We start from the raw sequence: 26,066 nt of genomic DNA on the forward strand, positions 1-26,066 counted from the left end.
GCAACTGTTTGAAATGATTTTCCACTATGGATTCAGCATGTATTTTTGTATTTGCATTTGTTTTCTCTCCGACTAGTTTCGTTGAATTTATTTTGTCTGAATTGTTTCGTGCTCTCCTATCTTTAAAGTTATAATTTCGTATAACTAATATTTGTGCATGGCTGAGATCCGGTGAAACTATCCCGTTACACGCCAATGTTTGCACTTACGGGAGAGGAAATATAGCTCCTACTTGTTCTCTCCCTCGGCACTAGGAGGTGAGTGGTCAGTATCACGCCTCGGCTGCGTTCTACCACCGGCTCTCATTGGACAGGCTGGGCCCCAGAGGCTAGAAGAAAATACTTTACCTGTCGGGAATCAAAACGAAAGATCCTGTTATCTTTTCCAAAAATCCAGAAATTACGACCACAAGACTTTCTTAATTGTTGTCATGTTGTTATTGCGCCTACCGGTATCGCACAAGCATACACGAAACAAACACGCATGCGCAACCATGTGATTGAAGGAAAATATCAGAATCATATGAATTAAATCAGACTGCTCCTGCAGTCAGTCAATTAGCACCACAAACAGTAGACGCTTCCATCACTGGTTTGAGCAAGCAAGCTGGCCGCTCTAGCAAAATACAACCGCCGATCCCAGAGTGTTTACTGCCACTTTAGGAAGGGCCATCAGATCCTGGGTCGACGTTTGTAGAACGCACGTCAAGCAGTTTGGGTGATATAATACTTCCATAATTCCTACATACTACCAACCGAAATCAGGGTTCTGTATGTTTCGAAAAGGAATTTAAATAGATCGATCAGGTGTGCTACGTTGCTTAGGAACGGTTTGTAAATAGTGCGTTGCAGTCTCCAGACAATACAGTAGATTGTCTGTTGAGCCTGGACTATAGAAATGTTGACAAGACGCGAGAAGCTTCTGATACTACCGTGGCAGCAGCGGCGCTATAACCACCACAGGCGGAAGGTATCTATCAACTGCTGAGGTTATGTACTGTCAAATCAAATATGGCTGCACCGTGAATAATGAACAGGGAGGTATGAGGACTCGATTCATATCAATTTTAGGGTTAATCCCACATTGGCCTAGAAGGGCTGAGGAAAGCGATGATAGACCTGTCAGAAAATTTGGGATTCGAACCAGATGCCTTAAGAATCAGTTAAAATGTAATTACTATTGTTTCAGCTGACTTAGTCAATAAACTGCAACCCTCCTCAACAAAACAGTAAAAGGACTTTTACTGCAATTTTAAAATGGTTTCCAACATAACTTACTAACGTGGTGATCACTACTCAGCATCACTGATAGGATATTAGGGAAAGAGGGCATGGAATGGATTCAATAGCTGCAAGATAGGATCCAGAAATAAAAACTGGGTATTTCGTGATCAAATCAGTTATCAGTTTTATAAGAATAATCTTGTAAAATGATGATACTTGTTAGTAGCACTCGCCCATTAGGTGATGCATATTATGATCTTAACTTGCAGTTTAAGAAGTATGATTTATCTCAAATTTATTCCCTGTTATTAACATCTTTGTGCCTCACAAAAGAGACAGAAGTGACAATACACAATTCAAATCCAAACCACTTTTCCCAGATTTTATAATTGCAATGTCATCATAATGTAGAAACCCTGTCACAACAAAATGGACGTTTGTAATATGTCACGACACAAACATCACTCCCCAAGATACAAAGACAAAAAATAAAGTCTGCACAGCAATGTTTTTCTGAGGGACCAATCCAACAAACACTGTGTATGCTTTTCAAAGGTCACCACATGGAAGTCCACGATAACCCCACATTTAATTGCACTGTTCTTGCTCTTTCCCTTGAGTTCATGTCTGTATTATTGTAGTCAAGATCTCCAGTGACTTGTTTAATTTAATGAAAATCAGTCATTCAGCCAGTTACTGTTGTCTGAAATTGAAATGGGGCAGAGCTCATCTTAACAGAAAAATCCAGTTGTCTTGCCCCTTGAGGTCCTGCCGAGGATAAGAACAAAGTTACTATTTCCAAAAGGTTCAGTCTGCCCTGCCTGCCATCGACGTACGACCACCGCCCACACATGGTCACGTGTGCTGCAAGCTCAAGAAACAGCAGAGAGAGCAGGAACGCACCACACAAATTGAGCAAGAAAATTACAGACTGCTTCAGCGCATGGGAACCATCACACAGACCAGTCGCCTGGACAATCACTGGGTGACCCCACCTCCTAGGTAATGAATCCCTGCACTACATCACCCCACAAACTACTACTTTTAAACATCAAAATTAGTGAATGCAATCTAGATAATACTCGTATTTTCTTCTGACACGAATTCCAACTTAAAATTATATTTTTCTCTGATTTCTTCGCATTAACTAGAGACGTCGTGAAAATCTGATTTGGTGCAAAGGAAAGTATCATACAAAAATCTCATTGAATTTGTTATACCCATGAAACTAGTGTTTAAATGAAAGCTGCAGTAAAGTCTACAAGTAAACATGTATGATGCATTTCCTGTTAAGAATGGTCTGAAACAAGATGCTTTATCACTATTTTTCCAACTTTTCTTTAGAATATGCCATCACGAAAGTTCAAGGAAACAAAGAGGAATTGGATCTGAATGAGACACATCAGCTTTTGGTCAGTGCTGATGATGTTAATTTATTGGGTAAAAACACATATGCCATAAAGAAAAGCAAAAATTCTCTATTAGATGCCAGTAAGAACATTGGTGTAGAAGTAAACACATAAGAACCAAGCTACAAGCCTTTTCTAACAGTAGGCAATAAATTGAAGATGGCTGTCTTATGGGTTGTTGCGCTGTGTAGTCTGGTAGAAGACAGCCATCTTCAGACTCACCACCATGAAAACCTCAAATCCTACAAGGCAATAAATCCACTGAAAAATGTCTCAAGTTCAAATATTTGGGAACCATAGTAAGGTATATTTGTCCTATTACACACCATGACCTCAGCACTAGATGGGGTGAGTAGTCTCCATCAGGCCCTAGATGCACTTCATCCCCAGAGAAAGCACTCCAGTTACCCCATGGACAGAAACCTGAGAGGGCCCCAGAGCCAGTCTGAAAGCAGATACTAGAGGAAACATCCTTTGCCCCAACCAAGGATAGAACCCATCACCTAGTCCATAGACAACATACTGAGCTGCCCTAGCTCATTTGGAAATAATGGCACTAAATCAAAATTGCATTAACAAGGAAATTAAAAGTAGACTAAATTCAAGGAAAATGACCATGCAGCAATCTTCTCTTCCCTCCTCTTATCTAAAAACATAAAGATTAAAATATACAAAACTGTGATTTTTCCTCTTTATTTGTATGGACACGAAATTTCGTCTCCCAGGTTAAGGGAAGTACAAAAATTGCATGTGTCTGATAAGAGGATGCTAATGATAATATGTATTTGGGTACAGAGGGATGAAGAGACAGGGGGCTGGAAAAAATTGGGTCTACAGGGTTGTGAATTGCTTTCATCTGGCTCAACACATGGATCAGTGACAGGTTCTTGTGAACATGGTAATAAACTTTCTAGTTCCACAAAATGTTGACAATTTCTTGGCTAGCTGCGAGTTTCCTATATACGTTTCTCAAGGACTCTGCGCAACGGAGACCCATTACAAGTGACAGGTTTTGAGCATAAAGGTAAGACAATAATGCCATATACCTATATTACAAACTATGAGAGATACATTATTCTTAGTAATTTAAGACTTGTTTTTAGTTATTCTTGGAGTTAGAAAAAGGAGTCTACAAAAAAACTTTACTGTAATTTGAAATATGGCAAAATATACAATTAATTTTTAAAAATGTGTACTCTAGTCACACGAGGAAAATGGTCATAGAAATTGTGCAAAGAATACATTAAAGAGGAGAGCCCAGGGCCTCTATTTTCTGTCATTGTTAATGGAGTTAGAGTAACAGTAAATACCAGTCATTAAAAAGTATTTACTCATGGAAACCACTTAATGCAGTAATCCTAAAATTTCAGGACTGATGTTATACAGAATAATGGAAAAATTTTCAAAGTAATCTTCCTGTGTATCAGCACCTCTCAATGTGCAGAGTCAAATTATCTGTCTTTACATTGCAATCTTCTGGGTTGATGGCACCATGCAGTCTTCTCATTATATACTGGTGTTCTGGAGAACCTGTAACTTTAGTGGTAAGAGTTGAATCTAAACTCACGCCACTGTGAAAACCTCAAATCCTACATCTGTCTCTTCTTCATAGTTTCCTGCAGAGAGTGGGCATTTACTACTCGCCTGCAAGGAGTGACTCGCGCAGTCAACAAGCCTCTCCTCCAATCAGCTCTCCTGATGAAGCCTCCAACAGGAAGAGCCGCTGCTTGGCTTGCAACCCACAGAAAATTAAACCAATCAAGGTATGTATGGAGGAGTTTCACAATATGTAATGAAGGAAGATGCTATAGGACAGCTATGTAGCACACAGAAAAAAAAATTCCAATAAAATTGTGGTTCATTATCCTCAAGAGAGAATTAAACAGTGATAATTTTGTGTAAAAATTAATCTTGGATAAAAAGAATTCTGAAGTGAACCAGACTGAAAAAAACTTGTGAAAGAACGGTTACAATTTTGGACTCCGTAACAAAACACAAACTCCTGACAATCTGAATATCATATGCTTCACAATCACTCTGTACTGTGTTTGTCTCTCATTTTGCATTTTTTGTTACATTCATCTTGCTGTCATTTTGATGAAAAATTCCAAATGTCATAATAACTATCATCATTCAAGAATGACCAAATCCACTGCAGACATTTTCAGAAGCATGGCCTGCTTAAACAGGGAACATACCTAGTTCAGACAATTGGACTGTTCCAATAATCAAACACGAATGAAATAGAATAACAAATAAATTAGCCAGCACACCTTGAAGGCAGATATGGGACATGGAGATAAACACAAACGCATTTTAACCTTGGCAGTACCTAGGATTAGTAGCAAGCTTCAGATTCCAGCCACATGTATATATGACAAAAGAATTTTTCACCCACTAAAAAGGTGGACAAACTAACTCCCTGGTAGCAGAAACCGCAGGTTCAACACTGACAACACTAAAGCCCACCTTCATAAGATGAATGAATAGGTGGACATCAAATCCATTTTAAAGTGGCAGAAAAGGAACAAAATGCCAACATCTGTGCTGGGATTCAAACTCTGACTGTCCAGTTCACTGCAGTAACATACAACAAGGACCTGCAGCTAAGCAACATACAAACAAGTACCTTACTTCAAATGACGGAACACATCCACAATCACATCAGACTTGACTTTTCAGTTACGACGACGAGCCAAATGGTGCTGAGATGGATACACATTTGACTCTACCTGCCATCATTCAAAGGTCAAGAGCCATTCTCAAAGGGGGAGGGGGGGCTTGTTAATAAATAATGTTAAACAGTATTTACCCTGTGGTACAGAAACATTCTTTCTGTAAGGATCATATTCAAATCTCCAGTTACAACTGGTCATTCATATATTTCTGATCCACTAAATAACGCAGGCAAATAAATTAATCAAGACACAAAAACCTACAAATAGGAACACACATCATCCAAGAACAACATGGTCAGTAGTGTTACAGAACTTAAAACAAATTCTACATGAAGAATTCAGTAGCAGGTTGCCACTATGCTGCATTTCTCCCAACAAGTTTCATGTCACCGCCAAGCAAACGCTACTGTTCCCACACAGCAGAATAGTATACCCATGTAACAGTAAAACTAAATTTTCTTGTAAATACAGAATATTACCAAGATGTTCCATATTCTACCAATTGTACACCAACACATCTCTGGTTATGTATCAGAAGATATCCATAAAATAAATGTATAGATTTTTGAAAGACTTATATTACGCAAATTATAATATACAGTGAAACCTCGATGCATCGTTTTCGGCGGGGGTGGGAAATAAAAACGATGAATGCGGGAAAACGATAGATGCGGGAAAGCATTAAAAATTTAAAAAAAACAATGTTTCTCTTTCAAAGTTACTTCTTTTTACCAAAAAAGTCTTTAATGGACAACTGGTTTGTCGAAACTTTACGTTTTAGACCAAACAGAGCACTTTCCACGTTCAAAGTGTTTTCCTCGTCACGTTCACTAATATTAAGCGCATAAAAGAACGACTTCACTTTCGCCAATGCAGCGTGTGCTTCGGCAAAACTCGGCAAAGCTTCGGGCTCGCATTCGTCGTCTCCCTCTTCCTCACCACTCCAACCCCCTTTGCGGACAATAACAGGAAGAATGGAAATACTATTACTGCCGAACTCAACGAAACGTAGCTGTAGAAGACCCTGAACCGCTGGAAACGAGATGAACCAGAAGAATGAAAAGTGCCGCCAGCCTTTCCTTTGTACTTGTAATAAAAGCATTTGTGAAGAAATTCACACTGCACATGCCATCTGGCATCGCTGGAACGAAATATGAGTGCACCCTAATTAAAATCGTAAAATTTCTGACAATGAGCACCGCCATTCACTCCAATATCACCCCTGCACCGCTGACCCTCATTCCAAAAGAATGTGCTGGTTGGGCGACATAACAGGTTACCGCTACTGCGTATTCCAAAAACATTGTGCGTCTTTCGGTATTAATTTATCTCAAAACCCAGCATTTTAATTTCTCAGAAACGATCATTGCGGGAAAATTGTGGGCCGGGACTAAGATTTTTGAACGATCGATGCGATAAAACGATAGTTCGAGGAACGATAGAAGCGGGAAAATGTAACATTATTTTATATGGGATGTATTCGGGACCGAACAAAACGGACGATGCATCCGGGAAAACGATAGTTCCGGGAACGATGGATAGAGGTTTCACTGTAATTCACGAAGGCCTCTTAAAATAATGCACCCAAGCAGCTACCTCCATTATACAAGATCTCAGCTAAGCAAGAAAGTCCGCAGTTACTAAATCTGAAGGTTTATTGCCATAAACCTTATCCAAAGAAAATTACAAGCAAGGTATTTTGAATGTTCATACTTCATGTCACAAAGGCTTGTCTACCGTCCAAACAAAGAGTACAAATCACAACAGCTGATCTGTATTGTGTGTCTAATTCTACATTTATCGCACAGTGAGCTTGCATGGCTCTTATCAAAAACACCTACATTAACCTTACCAAAATGTTTTCAATGCCTAACCTTCATACATTTTCTTGCACAGTCCGTATCAGAGGAGAGAGTACCATGGAAACCAAAACCCCAACGCAGGGCTTCACAAACACGTACTTCTACCAAAGTGACAAAGGTAAATACTTGCAGGAGCAAGTGTATGTACAAGCTCAAGCATGTGCTTCTTGCCAATATTCCAACATTCACTTCATCTTCCAGGTAGTCACACTGTCTGGAATGCAACAGAGCAAGGACAAACAGACAGTAGACACATCACCACGGTGCATAACTCTTACGCGGGGAGGACTTCATTTGGCAGTCAGCTTTCCTGCCAATAGTGCCATTAGATTACAGGATGGTCAACTTGACCGTGTACTACAGCGGGAGTACTGCGAATGCAAGGCACGGAGCACGAATAGGGAGACAATAAAACACCAGTAGTTTCATGATGATGTGAAGTCTTTGTTTTCATTATTCTTATGGAGAATTTGCTATATCTACAATCAAACTAAGTCACAAAGGACCGATTGACATGGCCTTAGTCAAAAAGTCACAAACGATGTCATCTGATGAGAATTCCGTATGAATAGAGCTATTAAATAGTTGATGCTTATTGCTCTATAGTCTGTACATAATATCACCAAACGCTGTAACATCCAAGTGTTATGCACGATTAAAAGCCATTAGTAAATAAACAGTTAAATAAAGATAATAGTTAACCACAAGTTTACCCTAATACGCAGCATTTTTATGTATCAAATAAGAACATGACGGCTGATGAAAACGTATTATTAATAAGTACATCTTGCTTGGGTCAAATGGGAGAAAGTAGTAACCATAATTGAATAATCACTGTCTAACTAGTGACTGGAAAAATGTTCAATGGCATAGCCCCTTAAGTTTATGCTTTATTTTTAAGAAAATTAATGTCATGTTATGACATGCTTTCAGCCTGAAAAATGGTCTGAACACGTTACCTAGTACATTTCATTATATACAAGGGAATTAACATAATCATTCTGGAGGCTAATGAGCTGCTGCATCAACAAGGTCGAGACTGAGGCGTAAGTACCCTTACCCTCCCTACTTGTAATGCTCAGAGTTTGTCAATGTATTACTTAGGCACAAAAAGCTCATAATACTCAACATATAAATTAAAACAAACTTGCTTCTTTACTGGATGGACATTAAAATTGATATATGTAGGGTACATACAGCATTTTCCAAGCAAGACCACTGACTATTTATAACACACCTTTCTAAAAGAAGTTGTACCTCTATGTTCCTCATCTGTTATGAATCTTGGGGCAACACAATTAACTGCTTGTCAGATCTTCTCACAGTATCATACAACCACTTAGTCACAGCACTTGATTGGTATACGCTGGCCACTCCTATAAATGACCAATGGTTGCACGGTCACGCAGTCAGAATTTGAAGCCCTCACTTGGTATGCTGGTGTTGGGATCAAACTGGAAGCCGGCATCAGAAGACTGGGGAACCAAAGTGGGGACATCTTCAACCTGTTAATAAGAAGTATTTTATTTAGTGTTCTGTCTGACGACAGGTCCATATGAACAGGATCCTTCCATCCTTTTCTCGGACTGGGACCTGTTCATACACGTTCTTGGCAGATGATCCAGAAGTGGTTTGCCATTGGCTTCTTCTGTGTGTGAATGGAGTAATTGTTGGGATGCCATGGAGAAACCCCTGGAGACCAAGGCCTTGCCCAACACAAGTTATAAATTCGGGCACTGCCGGGAATCGAACCCGATTACAAGGCCAGCGTTCTAACCGCTAGACCACCGTGGCACTATAAGTAAGGACTACAAATTGAAGTAAACCCAACCTTATATGCTCTGGAGAGGTTGGTGGTGGTGGTGGTGGTGGTGGTGGGGGGGAATAAATAAATAAATAAATATATATAATTCTGTAAAAGTAAAGTAAAGTAAAGTTTTGTCCCGCTACGTGCGCTAAAGGTGCTTGGGGTGAGTGGAGGTATAGCTCCTCTTTCTTGACCTCGGCACTATATGGGGGTGAGTGGTCGGCATCACACCCTGGCCAGCTTTGCCCCCGGTACCCATTGTAGAGGGGGCTGGGTGGGCCCCAGAGCCGGTCTGGACGCAGAGGCTAGAGGAAAAGTCCTCTGCCCCTGTCGGGGATTGAACCCCGGCCGTCCAGCCCATAGCTAGTCACTATTCTGACTGAGCTATTCCGGCTCATATATAATTCTGTACAGTATTAGAAATTGCAAGAAAAAATGAGCATATGGGGATGTACAACCACTTACTAAAATGCCAATGTTGACCTAATGTCTAGAAAAAATACTAGTTTTGCAATTAGATACATGAAAGCTGTGAAATAATGAAACTGCATGTTCATATCACATGTCAAGCTGCATAGTACAGAAGTACATGTACGTAGTAGACCAATGACAAGAGAACAGTTTCTTGTTTCAATGTACCATTTTCTTTCTGTGAATGTTGATAATATCTGAAAGAAAATATGTAGATTAGAGTTGGCAAGACTGTTAACGTATTCTGAAGTCAAAATAATTTCCTTCTCACTGTGAGTTATATTCATATATGTATTAGAGTAAGGAAAGCCTTTCTCTGAAATTACATTTATCAAATATGACTCCTGTATTAACATTTTCAATTTCTTGTTGATTTCAACAAACTATTTTCATGTCACCTAGTTATTTCTATAACCTGATGGCTGATGTACTATTTGGAAAAATGACATGTGGTTAATATTTAACTTCGATCATTCAACCAAAAAGGCACTCTCGCCATTTCAAGACCTACAGACACATTCACCCTTACTGACTCACTGTCATCACAGAAAATTTATTTAAATTTCACAATTTATTAAAAATGGTGGTCACAAAGGTTTACATATTACTAAGTTATTTCTTGTAACATATTTGTTGATTTGTCACTCTTATTAAAATTATGCAAATATTCCACAGAAACTATTTTTTATCACGCAAAAGTGATACAATTCGGTATTTACTGATGATAAAAACAAACCCTTACTTTTTGATCTGAAAATTAAAAAAATCAAGAAATAAAAATATAGGCAGTGAAAAGAGTTTGAAGATTATGTAGTTGAGATGTCTGAAGATTAGGCAGGCAGGCAGTCACACAAACTGTTGCAGGTGGTATCTTGTAATGAAACTGAACCACAAACGCAAAATTCACATCTCCGTAACACAAATTGCAATCACACAGTTAACAAGTTGCCGTGCATGCAGCATGGTGGCAGTACCCACCACCCATGATTCGTCAGCTCTATTAATAAATGCCAACCTAAACTAATGAAAATCTAAAACCCAAACTAAAGCACTAATATAAAATCATTTATTTGAATGGTAATGTTTCATTACTGCACAGTCTTTGAAAAGCAAAGGAAAATTAAGAAGCAAACTCATATTCTGAGGTTAGTGGTTTTGTTGGGGTTTAATTATTTTCATTATGACGGGTTTGTTATTCAGTTTGGGATTTGATGTGGCATGGTTACAGTACCTGGCCCTGACCACGTGTTTTGTGTATTACATTTTGGTGTTCACCAAAATGTAATACACAAAACTACCCCAACTGGTCATTTGTATTGCAGATGTGAAATTCACAACCAGAACGCACTCACATTTTAAATCAGTCAGATGATGGCATGACTGTTAGCAGTTTTTCTTTGAGAGAAATAGAAAATGCAAATTCATAATTAGAAATTATTAACACACTCAAGAGTCTTGTCTACATACATGTTCTGGTTAGTTGGCTTTTATGTTACAGCACATTCTATTCTGTGCAAATTATAAAAGCCACTTCCCACCCTCTTTAATTATTTTTCATCTATTACATGAACCCTAATCTTAAAACATAAATTTGAAGAAAAAAAACTGAATGTTATTGATGAGTAAATACGGTACTACAAAGACGCACGTGCACCTCATAAACCACATCTGTGGGCCACACAATGTGAACCTCCAGTGGTGGCTTCCTCTGGGATAAGATATAATTTATACAAGACCAGCTGAAATATTTTTATGTCTGTCCCACTGTTTGCAATGGGCTGTTCCCCTTGTTCTTACACTACTGCAACAGTTCCACTTTCACAGAAATTCTGACTTTTGCAGTACACCTCCAGAAATTTTGGCCCTGTGACATTAACAATGCAGTTATGTGACTGTTAAGAGACCAGGAAACCTCTGAAAAGGAGGCGGCGAAAACGCACAACTGGGTTGTGTGCTTTGGCAATTTTTTATTTATTTAAGTGAAAATTTTGTAAAATTGCACTTCACACAATGAAGGAAATTACATGTTTATATATGGACCAGGATGCAGAAATGAAACTTTCACAAAACAGCAACCCAATTCTTTGGCGACTGTAAACAGTATATGCATATGATCAATTAAGCCTTTCTAATAAAAAAAACAGTATCTACTTATATCTTAATGACCAACACAGCACACAAAACCCCACATTTGAGGTTACAGGCGTTCTAGTTACGGAGCTAAATGATATTAGGTGCCATTCGGTTTACTGCCCAAGCGTTGCCCTGAAAACTCATATAAAACCCAAACTCCAAGCTGTCCATGTAATAAAAAATCATTAGTGTACTTACATCTTCAGAGAAGTATTGTTCAATAATCTCATAGGCCAGTTTGTAGATTTCCACATTTTCATGATTCTGAAGAATTTCAATTTTATCAAGCCCTAGAACATAATGAATTACATAAGGAATTAGAAACAGTGTTTCAACACTTATTATGGCTGGGAGGTCATAGAAGGATCCACTGCCATGACACAGAACTGGAGGGTTTCAGTGGACAGGGTCCCCTTGAAAGTGAACAAACTCCATGGAGCAGAATCCTTTCTCAGAAGCTGACAGTTGCTCAACTAATCAAGAAATTCCTTGCCTTTCATGAACCCTGAAGGTTTATTATTGTGTTCTCAAGTGAGCCAGAGTCCAAAAATATTATCCTCTAATTTATCAATTGATGCCAAAGTCTTCTGCATGGTTTTGTTCTGTCCGGTCCATGGACATGGGAGTACAAAATAGCACACAAAAAATAAAATTTAAGCTGAAAGATTAAGAAAAAATGTGTTATCTTCATATCAGGGGAAAAATGAGTGAGGAAGGAGAAAGATGAATGTCACTCAAGATTACCTCCACATTCCTCGATCATATTTGCAAGTTGCTCGACCTGAGGGCCTGCCATCTTGAGCATGTTGTTAATGCCATCCAACACCACCTGGATCACCTGAGTGTCCTTGCAGTTCAGCAAATTGCAGAATGGTGGGATCACACCCTCTTGGATCAGCCGTGCTACTTGCTCCCTGTTCCCACTGATGGTTAAGTTGCTGATTGCCCATGCTGCCTCCTTCTGTGTCTGAAACTCACCCTACCAACAAAACACCCACACAATTCCAAGCTGATGAGAATGCTGAGAATGGTAATTAAAAGTTCTGGAAGCCCGTGGACAAACCCTCAGGTGATCTCTGGTACTGTTACAAATGCAGGAATCTCATGTCTTCTACAGCGTATCTTATCACTTTGGCAATCTTGACAACATAGACGTTAGGATTCAGAAAAGCTGAGTTATCATGAAAATGACACTTATTTTAAACGTACAAAAATGTTTACAACAACCAAGAGTTATACAGACACACAAAAGCCAACATTCTTTTATAATACAAGATGCATCAGCATCCCCCTATGCATTCCACATCTTAATGCATACAATTAGGAATGAGAAAGTGCCGAGCTCTTTTTTAAAAAAGGAGATGCATCCTGCCGTGTGTTGATCATCAGGTTGACAGTCTGTCTACACAGCAACCCTGATCATAGTTTCAATGCTTATTAAAATCCACTAAATGCATCGACCTTAACTGGTCACCTTCAGGTGGTTCTCTTTAAGTGCTCAAAACTAACAGATAAGACAGCTAAATTGTATTTATATCTTCTGTTGCAGACTTCACTACATAATAAACTGTGTCTTAAGCAGCTTACCTCTTTAAGTAGAGCAGATTATGTAGATGCAGTTTAACATTGTAAAGTTGTAGCTAAATAGAACTACATCCACATTGTCCACTCTACTTAAAGAGGTAAGCTGCTAAAGACAGTCCAGAACATGGTGAAGTCTGCAACAGAAAATATGTTCACAATCTAGCTGTCTTATAAAAAAAAGTTTTGAGCACTTAAAACGAACCACCCAAAGATGACCAATTAAGGTTGAAACATGTAGTGGATCTTAATAAACAGAAGCCATATCAGGGATTGTTGTGTAGACAGACTATCAATCTAACGCTGTAATCTTTTTGTTTAAAAGATATGATAGGACCACTTTAAAACATTTCAGAAACAACATACTAAAGTGCATTTGTATCCACATCTTGCTAAATATTTTCTCTAAGTACATATCAAAAGAAGCAATGGGCTTTAATAAGTTTAGTTCAGTCTGACCTCACATGGATGAAACAAACTCATAAAGAGTAGGATACATATTTCTTTGTATTTTGCTGTTACACTTCATGTTCACAACAAATCTTTCTGAGATGTTCTGTATGATGGTTTGCCCTGTATCTATCTCTACCTCTCTACAACAAATCCAAACGAACAAAGAGACAGCATGAGCAATGGAGCTAAGAAATACTCACTTTACAAAGGTTCCTTATAATTTTTGGCAATAATTCTGCATCAATGACAGCCTGAACCTGCAGCTGGTTACCTGCAGTGATGTTCGACAAAAACCAAACAGCCTCCTGCAAACACAAAAGCATCTTAATTCTCTAGTCTGCCCTGCCGTATCGCCATCAATCAATAAGGCAAAGCAAGAAGAACTGGTTGACACAGCTGTTTGACCGAGAAGATTTTATTGATTGTACTCGCCACGAAAGTCTCAAATCCTATAATAACTATCATACTTAAAACAAGACAAATTATTTGGTTTAAACACAATGGATTAATGCTGCTTTCACAATTGTGTATTCCATCCAGAGATTTGTGAAACTTTGTCACATCGTTACACTATTATTATTTATAAAGTACAATAAAACAAAAACAACAACAAATTTTCTAAAATTCAAAAAAACTAAAACCCCTCCCCTCATACAAAATCATCGAAAACAATTTTAGCAACAGTGGTTGAAACTGTTAGATGATGATGGGATTAAGTGGTTGATGAAGGTGTACAATTGCATTTATGATGCAGAAAACATTCCGTATGAATGGCTGAAATCCACATTTATACCTATCCCCAAAAAATCCAGTGCAAAAAAATGTGAGGATTACAGAACAATTAGCCTCATGATCCACTTGTAAAAATTACTGTTGAAGACCATCCATAGACAAATATACAGGCTATGCGAAGAAAAGATTACCCAGCTTGGATTTCGAAATGCTCTGGGAACAAGGGAGGCACTATTTTCGATCCAAGTATTATTTCAGAACTGCAGGGATGTCAACTGTGATGTATATGTGTGTGTCGCTGACTACCAAAAAGCCTTCAATAGAGTACGGCACGATAGGATGGTGGAAGTCCTGAAAAGGACTGGTATTGATGGAAAAGATTTGCGTCTCATAGTGAACCTCTACTGGAACCAAACCGCTAACATCAAGGTGGAAGGTGTCTGTTCGGAAGACATAAGAATAAGGTGCGGTGTTTAGCAAGGATGCAATATATCTCCAATTCTACTCAATCTCTTTTCGGAACACACATTCGAAGAAGCCAGGTCCCCTAATACTGAGATTATGTTACAGTCGACTCTTCAGCCTGAATAAGTTTAATTTGTGGATATTTTCACTATACCTTACATATCTTCTCTTTCTGATGTGTGAGCAGTGCAGGGAAGTGAGACAATGCATCACAGTTCAGTACAACCTGTGTCTGCTCATCAGTCCCTGTCACAATGTTGCCAACTGCTCTCAGAGCAGCAGTCTGAACCTGTAATCACAATAACTTGCCAGATAAAAAATTACCAAGTTCAGAATGCCTCTACATGAATACAGATCATAACAAAAGAGGACGACAAAAAAGACAACAAACCATAAACAAAATAAAATACCATACACACACACTATAGTTGTGGTGGTACATAACAGACACTAGCAGTCTTAAACCATGTGACATTAATTACATTAATGAAACCCAGAAACATGCCCACAGTTGAATTATGAGAGAAGGCAAAAACTTCACAAATATCTTTCATCACATTAATCTGCAAGATCCAAAATTGGATAGTGCTTGAAACCTTGCAATGTTATTAGTGTACATTTCTCCATAACTACAATGCATATATCACTAAAGAATTATACCACACAAATTTCCAAGACTCAACACAAGATGGTGCTCTGACGTCTGCTTTGTTAGCACCGTTCATTTATCTGTAACCAATAAGCAATCACTGAAGAATAGTATCAAGCTAATTCCCAAGACCCAGCATTAGACAATGCTTGGAATCTTGCTACGTTCATACCGTCCATTTCTCCATTACTGCAATGCAGGTAGCATTGAAGATACATTTATAATTTATTTAACGATGCTTTTTCAGTAGCTTCAGACTATACAGTGTTGAATGTGAGGATGACAGTGAATTGTACAGGATATGGAAGGGAGCAATCACGGCCTAATTTAAGGCACCCTCCCGGCATTTGCCTGGAGGACCGAGGAAAAAAGATGAAACACCCTAGTCAGTACAGCCTGTCTTCATGCTTAATTTGAACCCAGAACCTTCCAAATACAAAGCAAGAGAGTTAACTACTCAACCACGATGCTTGGTAGCACTGAAGAAACACTATGGCTACACACCACAAATACATAACATCACGATACATACCTTAACCTCTTTGTGTGACAGCAATGGAATTAACTTTGGAACAACTCCACTATCAATCACCATCTGAATCTGCTCGTTGCCACCATCTGTCAGGTAACTCAGTGCCCACACAGTGTCAACTAATATCTAAGAAAAAGAAACAAACTAAATACCCTTGTTGGGAATTGAACCTCAAGTGTCTGGAGTCTACCCACACCCTTTACAAATTTACTAAACAACATAATTGAAAATAATATTTACAGTGAAATTAATCTCAAAATTGTCAAGAAGTATTCACACATCACAGCACTACACATATTTCAAAGCGAATAGCAAATAATAAACTACATCTTCAGTCAGCGTTCAAAGTACAGAATCAAAAGATATGTAACAGGACTGATTGCAATTACCTACTACAAATACAACCCTCAAGATCATCCTGTGCGCAACATAATTCATTCGGAGCCTGTCCCAAAGACATTACGCAAAAAACATAAGCAGCGTACATCCCCTCAGACTCACATTGATGTCGGTGTGATGGATCAGCAGGTTCAGAGCTGGCAGGATCTCCCTAATGGTCTGTACAGGCGGTGGTGGGTCTTTGTTTCTACACAGATTCACTATCACCCACGTTACATTCCTCAGGAAGCTGACGGGGATCTCAGGCTTGATAAATGTGAGCAAAGGACGGACCACACCCAAACTAATTACATAGTCCCGAAGCTGGGGGCCATCCCCAATTATGTTTCCTGCAAAATTACATCTTCTGTTACAGTTATTGAATGAGACACAAGAATTTAAAACCCTTCAGATGAACAACATATAGGCTTATTACAAATGAAGGGCAAACATTTTAAAATTTGTTACACAAATTAATAGTTCTACAAAAGGTATATCAGCATTAAAAAAGAATTGAACTCTGCTGATGCCCCTGCAAACATCCAAGTGACATAGGAACTAGTCCCAAACTTCCTGCTCCCAGGCCAAAGGCACAATTCTGTCCAACAATGACCTTCGGCCATTCTTTCACAGTGACCCGAGGTCCCACTGTTGTGCAACGACGAATTAAAAAAAAACATGGCATACATACATATATACGGATAACGTGTTCTTCACTCATGCTAGATCATTAAGAACACCTAAAAATAGTAAGGACAAGCAGCCCATAGAATGAATTATGACCCTGAGGACCCCCCCCCCCCCCCAATGCTAACCAGTCAACTGCAATGTTCAATACACAGATGAATTTGCTGGTGAAACATTCAAAGTGTACTGTACTAATAAATAACAACAAAAACGATCCGTAGTTCAGTCCTAGACAGATACAAAATTAAAGGTGCAAATTCCTACAGGATAATGCATCAGAAACTGACAAAGTTCTGCACATGATGAAGCCATTACGAACAATACTGAGAATACATTTAACTCTTAATACATGAGTACACAGAATACATTGGAGTACACAGAATACATTGATCACAAGTTCAGACAAAGTATGCACTTGCACTACGTGCCTCCTTATTGACACAACGTACCTAAAGCCCAGACAGCCTGCTCACACACATTCTGGTGGTTTGAGAGGAGAAGAGACAGGAAGAGGGGCACTGCCCCAGCTCCTACTACTGCCTGTGTCTGTGCTGATGTTCCACTTGCAATATTTGTCAGTGCCCACGCTGCTTCAAACTGAAGAACTGGACTGCAACAACAAACACAGGATCAATTTCATAACATTTTACACGTTCAATGGTTTCATGCTGACGTTTGTATCGAGGCAGAGAACTCACCTGTCATGGTAATCAAGACAGCGAACCAGTATTGGCAGTATTCCGCTTTCCATGAGGGCATCGATGGGGGGATTGCGGTCTGAGGACAGGAGTTTTCGAGCCGACTGGACGGCGTTCAGCTGGACAGCACGATCGTCACTACCTGCATTGGCAACTAGTTGTTCCAGGTTGGTGGAGGCAAGATTTCTATCGAAGTCATCTTCATCTGAAATAAGTACAAGTTAATGTTTGTCTACAATGAGTCTTGTCATTCAATGTCTGAATACGCCTAATACAGCCCACCAAACATTGTTACACTCAGTTTAATAATGTGATATCTGTACACTCTGTGCAATAAAACTAAAGTGCTTAAAATTTTCAAAATCTGAAACTGAAGATAATGTAAGTATACAGCTGGCATCATAGGTCCAATCATTCAAAATTTCCTAGCATTTGTCCATACATGACTTTGCTACCTTCCACTTATTACAATTATTGTGTGTGCCAAATATGTGTTAAACAAAGACACCAACACGTGTGCATAATTTGAAGAAAAACATGATTTAATGTTAATGGCAGTCTCCTAGGTCGTAGCCTCGTACCAACAGCAACTGGGAATGGACTGTACTATGCAAAAGAGAATGTGTAATTGCTGTTTGTTTGTAAAGTATTCAAATCCAACACCTGGCATCTTTAATAAGATGTCCAGAATCCCTGAACTTCAACCACAGATCTCATTCAACTTGGCATGCATTCAATTAAATATCAAACATAACAATAAGATGAAACAAAAGTTAACAATAGATACAGGACTGTGTATGCTTTAATGACAAAAAAAATATAGATTCTCTTTTGAATATCACAATCCATTTCCAACTGCTATTGCTATTAATGCCATACAAAGGCATGATGGGTACCCACCAGTGTAAGCACGCACACTGAAGGGTTAAGCACAACGTTACCGTGCTATAACTTTCACATCGATGCTAGTCACTTATCTATCAGACAATATGGATGCTCAAGCATATATAACTGTAATTAATGAAAGGATGAGAAAAGCCAGATAAATACAAGGAAGGTGCAAATGACAAATTACAACACCGCCTGTATGCTTACATCACTTCCGGGTTCAAACTTATAAAATTGTATGCATTCGATGTGCAGTGAACAAATTTAATCAAAACTTTCATTGTCTTTAATTTTAATCACAATAATTTAATCATATATAATCTGATAATGCCAAAGTCTCTCCCCATGCAGCCACATTCACTCTCTCTCCCAGCAGTTGCACATGTAAGTTGTTCACTCACACGTCAACGGCCTAAATTAGCAGCAAGTTGTGAACACACCTGTAGAGTCCGCTACTGGAACATTCCTTCGTTTCTGCAATGTCTCTTCTCTCTTGTTCTTTCTGAGCTCAACTGTGACTTCATTTCTCCGCCTTCTCATTTCCTACAAACAGAGAAGCCATAACTTACATCAAAATGCCAACTACTACAGAGAAAGGAATGAATGCATATCACAGCAGACATATTCCAAATGCTTTCCTCGCATGTATCTTTCTCTTATACCTTTATTAAGATTTATTTACTGCAATTGGGTTTGTACCCGATGGCAGTGACTGCATGCATACAAAATATATGCAATGTCTGAAGTATCACATTTGTATAAATTTGTTTGACTGAGGCCACCAAAAACACATTGACCAATGGTGATATTTGAATAAATGACAATAAAAAATGGCATGCTTCAAACAATCTGATACTGTATAAAGACAAAAGTGATGTGCTCTGTCATTTCAAGTTGTGATTAAGCCACAAATGGATGATGAGATACCTGATCACTATTCCAATAAAAACCCTGCACTTCATCTTGTATCAGGAAGGAGTGGTTTTCTGAAAAGTCAGAAACAACAGCAACTCCTCTACTTTTACTACAGTTCTTTATAGAAATAAATAATATTATGACAAACTATGAAAGAGTAAAAGAGCAGGATGTTTAACTTTTCAGAAAAGACTACAGAAAGTCACTGCAAGATTGCCAAACCATCTCCAAATTTGTTTTACCAGTAATCCACTGGAGGAACAGCCTCCAACTATGCAGGTTAGCTGCAAATATATTGAATTGGCAGTCGCGGACAGCCAATAAGAGGTGGTGGTCCTCCAGCTTTGGGGTTGGGCATAAGGCTAACAAGCTTTCACTGTAAAAAATTGACAGTAGAACCACAGTTCCGGGGAATCTGATGTAAATACGCAAACGCAGCAGTAGCGTGAAGTGTGATGCGCCTTTATTTGTATAAATAAATGTTTGCAGAACCTAAACCATTTGTGATATGTAAAATCTGAAAACATATGGAAAGCTCAAGAGGTGATACGTATTTCGTACGCAATATGTCCAGATCCACCTCTTACGGTTTTCGAGAGGCGGGTGCTTAACGTGATGAGCAATAATAATAAATACGAATCCTTTACGTCAAACTTTGTTCAATTGTAAGATACCATGATGTCCACCCGCAATGACCAATTTAATCAAAACTAAAATGGAGAGAGTGGAGGGCAGTATCACAGATTTCTTAATAATTCTTATATAAGATAAGTAATTGTGATATTCTAAAAGTTTTTAACAGAACAATATTATCTACTGTACGACGCATATAAAAGCTGACCACTGTCGGTCCATATTTACACACTGTTGGTATGGATCTTACACATTTTCCTAATGCTGTTTTGCCGAATGACCCTTCCGTATAAACGTATTTACGTCAAAACTCTATTGTTACAATAGAAGTTAACAGAGCCTCAGAACCAGATGGACTCTTTGAAAGATTTACAGGGACCAATGGAGGGCTTTGGTTAATTCGGTGATGAACCTTCAGGTTGTGTACGCCACTGTCTGCAGGTTATACTGTCTACATTATGGTCTCCACATCTCTGTTCAATAATTGTGATTAGGTTCTCAGTCCCTAGACACATCTCACATTCTCCCTGGTAGCAACTTACACTACACCATTACAAAAACAAATTTAGAGTCATAAGTTTACACTTGCTTTTCAGTTAAATCACATAATTCTGCACCCAAAATTACAAGTTTCACATTCTGATTTTAACACACACACAAAATGCATGTGCACCACTCACTTCAGCCTACACAGCTTTTGGCCATAACTCTGCAAACTTTGGAGAGTTTAGCAACTTCTCAGGATTTTGTTTCTTAAAACTTAAGTAGACTTCTGTTAGGTTACGCAATATCAGTAGTTTCTTCTCAGAGTGGCAAGGATGAAAGTGACTGACTTCTGGGTTGTCATCTGATACAAGCTTACCAACATTTTGGAGGTGCTTGATGCCTACATCATCATGGTGATGAATCACTCACCACAATAAGCTTCTACCATACCACACAACGCAACAACCCAGAAAACAACCTCCTTCACAAACCTTCTTGCCTTCTAAACCAACAGAGAAATAGTCTCTTTCCCCTGACATAATCTTGCTTATGTCATCAGACACATAAAACTGTTTCACTTCAGCTGTTGCTGGAGGCAGCACTCTGCTCATTTTACATTTGGATTTGACAAAATTCCTTTCCCAGCCAGTAATTTCTTGGACATCCAATCCATGTAATTTGAGGCTTTGAAATCTTGCTGGATTTTCCTAATTGACCAGTTCTTTAAAAAACCCATCAAAATTTGAATCTTTTCACTCTTCTTTACTGTTATGTGAAATTCTTCGTGCTACTCTGCTATCACTTCACCTTCTCCTGAACTGCTGCTAACACTGTAGTCTGCTAAACTGAATAGTAAACATACCTCATTTGACTTTCTTGAATTTTTCCTTCACATACTTTACTTCCGACTACTATGTAGTGGAGAGTGGTAACTCTTCCGACTCCAGAGTCTTGTCCAAGGAAGAAACAAAGATGGTCCTGCTCAATTTTAAAAATGTCCAAGTTTTCCTTTTGGTGTATGTCACATTCTGGACTTGAAGTGACTACTACTTCATATCCTAAAATTTTGGGCAAATCTGCATGAGCCTTCCAATATTTACAGAGATTCTTTGTCCTTTATGAATAATAGGCACCTATTTAATCATCCTGTTTCATAATAGGTCACAGATTTTTCATAGAACTCACACTGTGACATTCAGGGGATTACAACACACAACTTATAGTTTTTGTGCAGCACTTGCAACCATTTTCAAATCTCACAAAAATAAGTTAATTTTACACTTGACAAAACCACTATAGACTTTGCCAGACAAGGAAATACACTTAACTCTAAGAGATCAGCTGTGAACTGAAAGTCTGGAGGCATGATGCCCTGCAACATGTCTGTACAGTTCACAACATGACTTATCAGACCCAACCACTCAGAGGAACATCAGACCATGACAGCAGCCATCAGCAAACTGCATACTTCAAGGTCATGGAAGGACTTCACCCCACTTACAGTATAGCTCAAAGTCAACAATACAGCACTGCTATACTAGCTAAATTGAGAGTTTTGAGCTGTCTTCACTTCCCTGGACGACACTGTTCATGTTTAAACATTATGATTTTAATATGACCTTGAAACATGCAATTTGCTGGCACATACTATAAAAGAAAAAAAATTACATCTACTCATCACTTTCATTTTCCAACATGATACTTTCCAAATATATATGAAAAATGATCACTAAGCAATGTGGGAAAACTTGTACAAATCTAGTGATTGGATTTTTCATAAATAAGGACAAAGGAAAAATGTTAATTTACACTAAAATATTGTGAGTGGCATACCAAATGAAAGCCTCACTTAAGAGCTTTCAATTGCACAAGAATAACCTGTCTTAATAAGGACTTGAGTTATAACTATTTTTGTAAAACAAAATGAGGAAAACTTAAAGAAAAATTTAAAGTATAAAAATTCTGTATTCCTGCAATTAATGCACAGGAAGATTACATTTCATATATGTCACTTCCTAAGAAGACCAAACAATACTAATTTTACTGGCATTTGTTTCAGAGCCTCAGTCAGTCAGACTGGCTATGGACTGGACGACCGGGGGCACAGGATTTTTCCTCTAGCTTCTGCGTCCAGACCAGTTCTGGGGCCAGCCTCCTACCCAATGGGTACCACGGTCCTTTACAAGGGGTAAAGCACAGCTAGGGTGTGATGCTGACCACTCACCCCCATCTAGTGCTGAGGTCAAGAATGAGCAGGAGCTGTATCTCCTTTCCCCCTAAGTGCCTACATGGTGTATAGTGGGACAACTTTACTTTATAAGATTTGAGGTTTTCATAGCGGTGAGTATGAAGATTTCTGTCTTCTGGGTTGTTGAGCTGTGTAGACTGGTCGATGTTAACCAACGTTTCAGAGGTCATACTGCCTCCGTCGCCCTGATGACGGAGGCAGTATGACCTCTGAAACGTTGGTTAACATCGACCAGTCTACACAGCACAACAACCCAGAAGACAGAAATCTTCGTACATTCTTCTGTTAGGACATAATTCAAGGCTCATCAGCTTATAAGCTGCTGAATCCTCACTGATGTAAACGGACATTACTAACGTGGAAATGCATCAATATCTCGAATTACAGAACCAACGGACCCTAAAAACTATGTAAACACACATTGCTAACATTGACATGTATCATTTCTCACATTAAAGTAGCAATGGACCCTAAAACTGGCATGTTTGAATAACACGCGGTTCCTATACACACGAAATTATCAACTTCACAAACTGAAGCATGAACCAATCCTAGACTCCTCGAACCGTAGAAGGGAACGGCAGTCTTCTACGTCCATCATAGCTATAACAGCATTAAAACCAGCCAAAAATCCCAGGTCTTTAATCTAAAACTCAACAAGTCTACAACACGAAAAACTTGTGAATGCATGCTCTGAACTTCGGTTAGCTTCCATGCAGGATTTGTAGAAAGACATGATGTTGATCAAGTAGCATCAAAGCATATAATAATGAACAAAGCATTTATATTTTTATCTCATAATTTATGCTTGCTTACGTCCTGATCCTTTCCTTTGTTCTTGAAAACTTGCATTCTATTCTTATTTTGCAGATCCGACGCCATTTTTAACTAATTCGCGAGCCAACCTTCTTCCGCTCAAAATGCCGGTGTTCCACTAGAGTTAAGGTCCTATGACGTCAGAGAGCTTTCACTAGGTAGCAATGAATGCTAGAATACGGGTGTGCTGTTAAATTTTCTATATACGTATAATTCTAGTAGACAGCACTTAAACATTGCAGTATAACAATTACGAAACTATTTAACACACTCTCCAGGTTTATCACACACTTGATCATAAACATGTCGTTGATTATAAAGTTCAGAACCATCTTCATACCTCGTTCAAGAATGTGCATCGTAGTAGACCTGTGGGACCATGGTCTGAATAGTCGAGTGCGAAGCCGCATCATAAAATTTATTTTCCATTTGTAAAGCTATGTTTCATAGTTATGTTTTATTCATGCTCCATTACATTGACATTATTACATTTATAAATAAGTTCTATATCTTTTAAATGTTTAATTTTATGCATTAACGTCAGGTAAAAATTGACTTTATAGGGCTCATAACAAGAATACCCGGAGTCTTTTAAAACATTTTTAGTAAGAATCTTTGGAGCACTTCTGAAATAAATTTATCAAGTTACAAGCATTTTGACTGCTAATGTTCCAACAACTTTAAATTAAAAGTCTACTTTTACGTGCTTGCATACCAGCAGTAAGACATTATTACTGCCATCTGCCAGCTTTCTTTAGAACCTCAAGTGTTTAGCTATTATGTTGGTAATCCACATATATTTAGGAAATAAAAGTAATGTATTTCCGACATCCCAATGAAATTTCCACCTTCTCCGCTGAACTAGCAAAAAGTTTCAGTCGAACCACGGTTCCGGAGAATTTGACGTAAATACGTCTCTGTATTTAAATTATATTTACGTTTTTGTAATGTAATGTAATGTTATGTTCAGTGTCATCCATCTTGTTACGAATGCGGATTGCTGACGGCAGTAATGTAACACAACAATGCCGAGTAAACAGATGACGTTTCCTAGGTAACATAACAATGCACGCAAGCTGACCATTGTTGTCGGTCCATATTTACACATTGTTGTCGATTTGTTGATACGGATCTTACACACTTTTCTGTCACTTTTTTGCGGAATGACCCTTCCATATAGACGTATTTACGTCAAAACGAATATCTAATTTAATCGAAATGTATACTTACCTGAACTTATCAGGATGTAATAAACTAACGGTACGTTAACCTTTAAAGTATCATGTACTTAAATACCCATATCGCCCGGTGGCCCGAATGTAATCCCATTTTTATGCTACACTGTGTACGTGTTTCTATAAAACAATGTTAAAGTGTCCACACAATCGGACACCACATGCCTAACAATAGTACAGTATACCGTCTTTGCTTACTTGTGGTTTTCTGAGCACACTCCATACGGCCTTTCCCACCCTTGGTAATTTTTGCCTTTGACTGCACAATTTTTGTTGTTCTTTATCTACATTTCATATAAGAAATTTGTCGCTATAACATTTAAAACCGTCTTCCACCGCAAGGATAAGGTCACCAACAAGTTGTTCCCTACCTTGCAAGTGGGCCATTTTATACCATACACCTTCTATACCAGAAAATAATTTGACAAATGAAAGAATTGTTCACTTGCAGTTTTGCAATATATGTCTTAACATTGTGTTGTAGTTTTAAACTTCTTCGGACCCCTGAGTATTGCATGATTGAGTTTGTGCCAAGAATACCACTCAGCTGCAGGGATGTTGTATGCCTCCCTCCCGTCTTACAAACGCACTGCTGTGATCTAGCTATAACTCCATTCACAGTATCACATTTCTCCTTCTTAATGTCCTGGTGCCCAAAATTTGGGATATTCCTTATGTTGTGCCAAATAGTGCTACAGCAAGCAATTTTATAGTTATAACAGAAATCAACAAATGGATGTACAGTTCTAATTATCCGTGTGCAGTTTGAGGCCAACATCCTCCACTTTTATTCTAAGTTACACATTGGTATAGTGTATAGGTGAGAGATCATAAATGGCCTCTATGGCACTTTCCTGTGTAAGCTATTATGTCATACATGTATTCCTACCTCAGATAGTAGCAAGGACTAGATATTTATGCTAAATATCTTACGCTTCTTTGGGATATACTGCCTAAAACCAGCTATCACTTGAAATAGACAATTACTTCACCAACATCTAGGTGTTCCATAGGATGGTACACCTCGATGTATTGTGAGTTTAGGTAGCCAAACAGCCTTCTCAACTTCAACAAATTATCTTAATTC

At 38.6% G+C, this 26,066-nt stretch overlaps 2 protein-coding genes across 4 annotated transcripts; one reads left to right on the forward strand and one right to left on the reverse strand.

Moving 5' to 3' along the window:
- Positions 1–733: 733 nt before the first annotated feature.
- Positions 734–7,643, forward strand: LOC110837820 (uncharacterized). Of its 3 annotated transcripts, none has more exons than XM_022080365.2 (5): positions 734–969; positions 2,029–2,225; positions 4,245–4,395; positions 7,207–7,290; positions 7,374–7,643. In XM_022080365.2, exons 1-5 carry the CDS (start codon positions 898–900, stop codon positions 7,593–7,595), a joined length of 726 nt encoding a protein of 241 aa, XP_021936057.1. In that variant the 5' UTR covers positions 734–897; the 3' UTR covers positions 7,596–7,643. The 3 variants fall into 3 exon arrangements, with proteins under 3 accessions (XP_021936057.1, XP_021936059.1, XP_021936058.1); XM_022080366.2 differs by having other exon boundaries at positions 943–1,040; XM_022080367.2 differs by lacking the exon at positions 7,207–7,290.
- Kap-alpha3 (karyopherin alpha3) lies at positions 7,596–24,081 on the reverse strand. The gene is made up of 11 exons (XM_022080359.2): positions 23,745–24,081; positions 19,087–19,189; positions 17,759–17,963; positions 17,510–17,670; positions 16,497–16,723; positions 15,996–16,121; positions 14,969–15,103; positions 13,818–13,922; positions 12,328–12,562; positions 11,782–11,873; positions 7,596–8,677 (listed from the first exon to the last, which is right to left on the reverse strand). The coding sequence occupies exons 1-11, from the start codon at positions 23,808–23,810 to the stop codon at positions 8,582–8,584; spliced, it is 1,551 nt and encodes a 516-aa protein (XP_021936051.1). The 5' UTR covers positions 23,811–24,081; the 3' UTR covers positions 7,596–8,581.
- Between the last annotated feature and the right edge of the window lie 1,985 nt (positions 24,082–26,066).

The sequence above is a fragment of the Zootermopsis nevadensis genome, unplaced genomic scaffold, assembly GCF_977971745.1.
Source record: "Zootermopsis nevadensis isolate Lab colony 2312 unplaced genomic scaffold, Znev_1.0 Znev_ptg000022l, whole genome shotgun sequence".
Lineage (NCBI taxonomy): Eukaryota > Metazoa > Arthropoda > Insecta > Blattodea > Termopsidae > Zootermopsis > Zootermopsis nevadensis.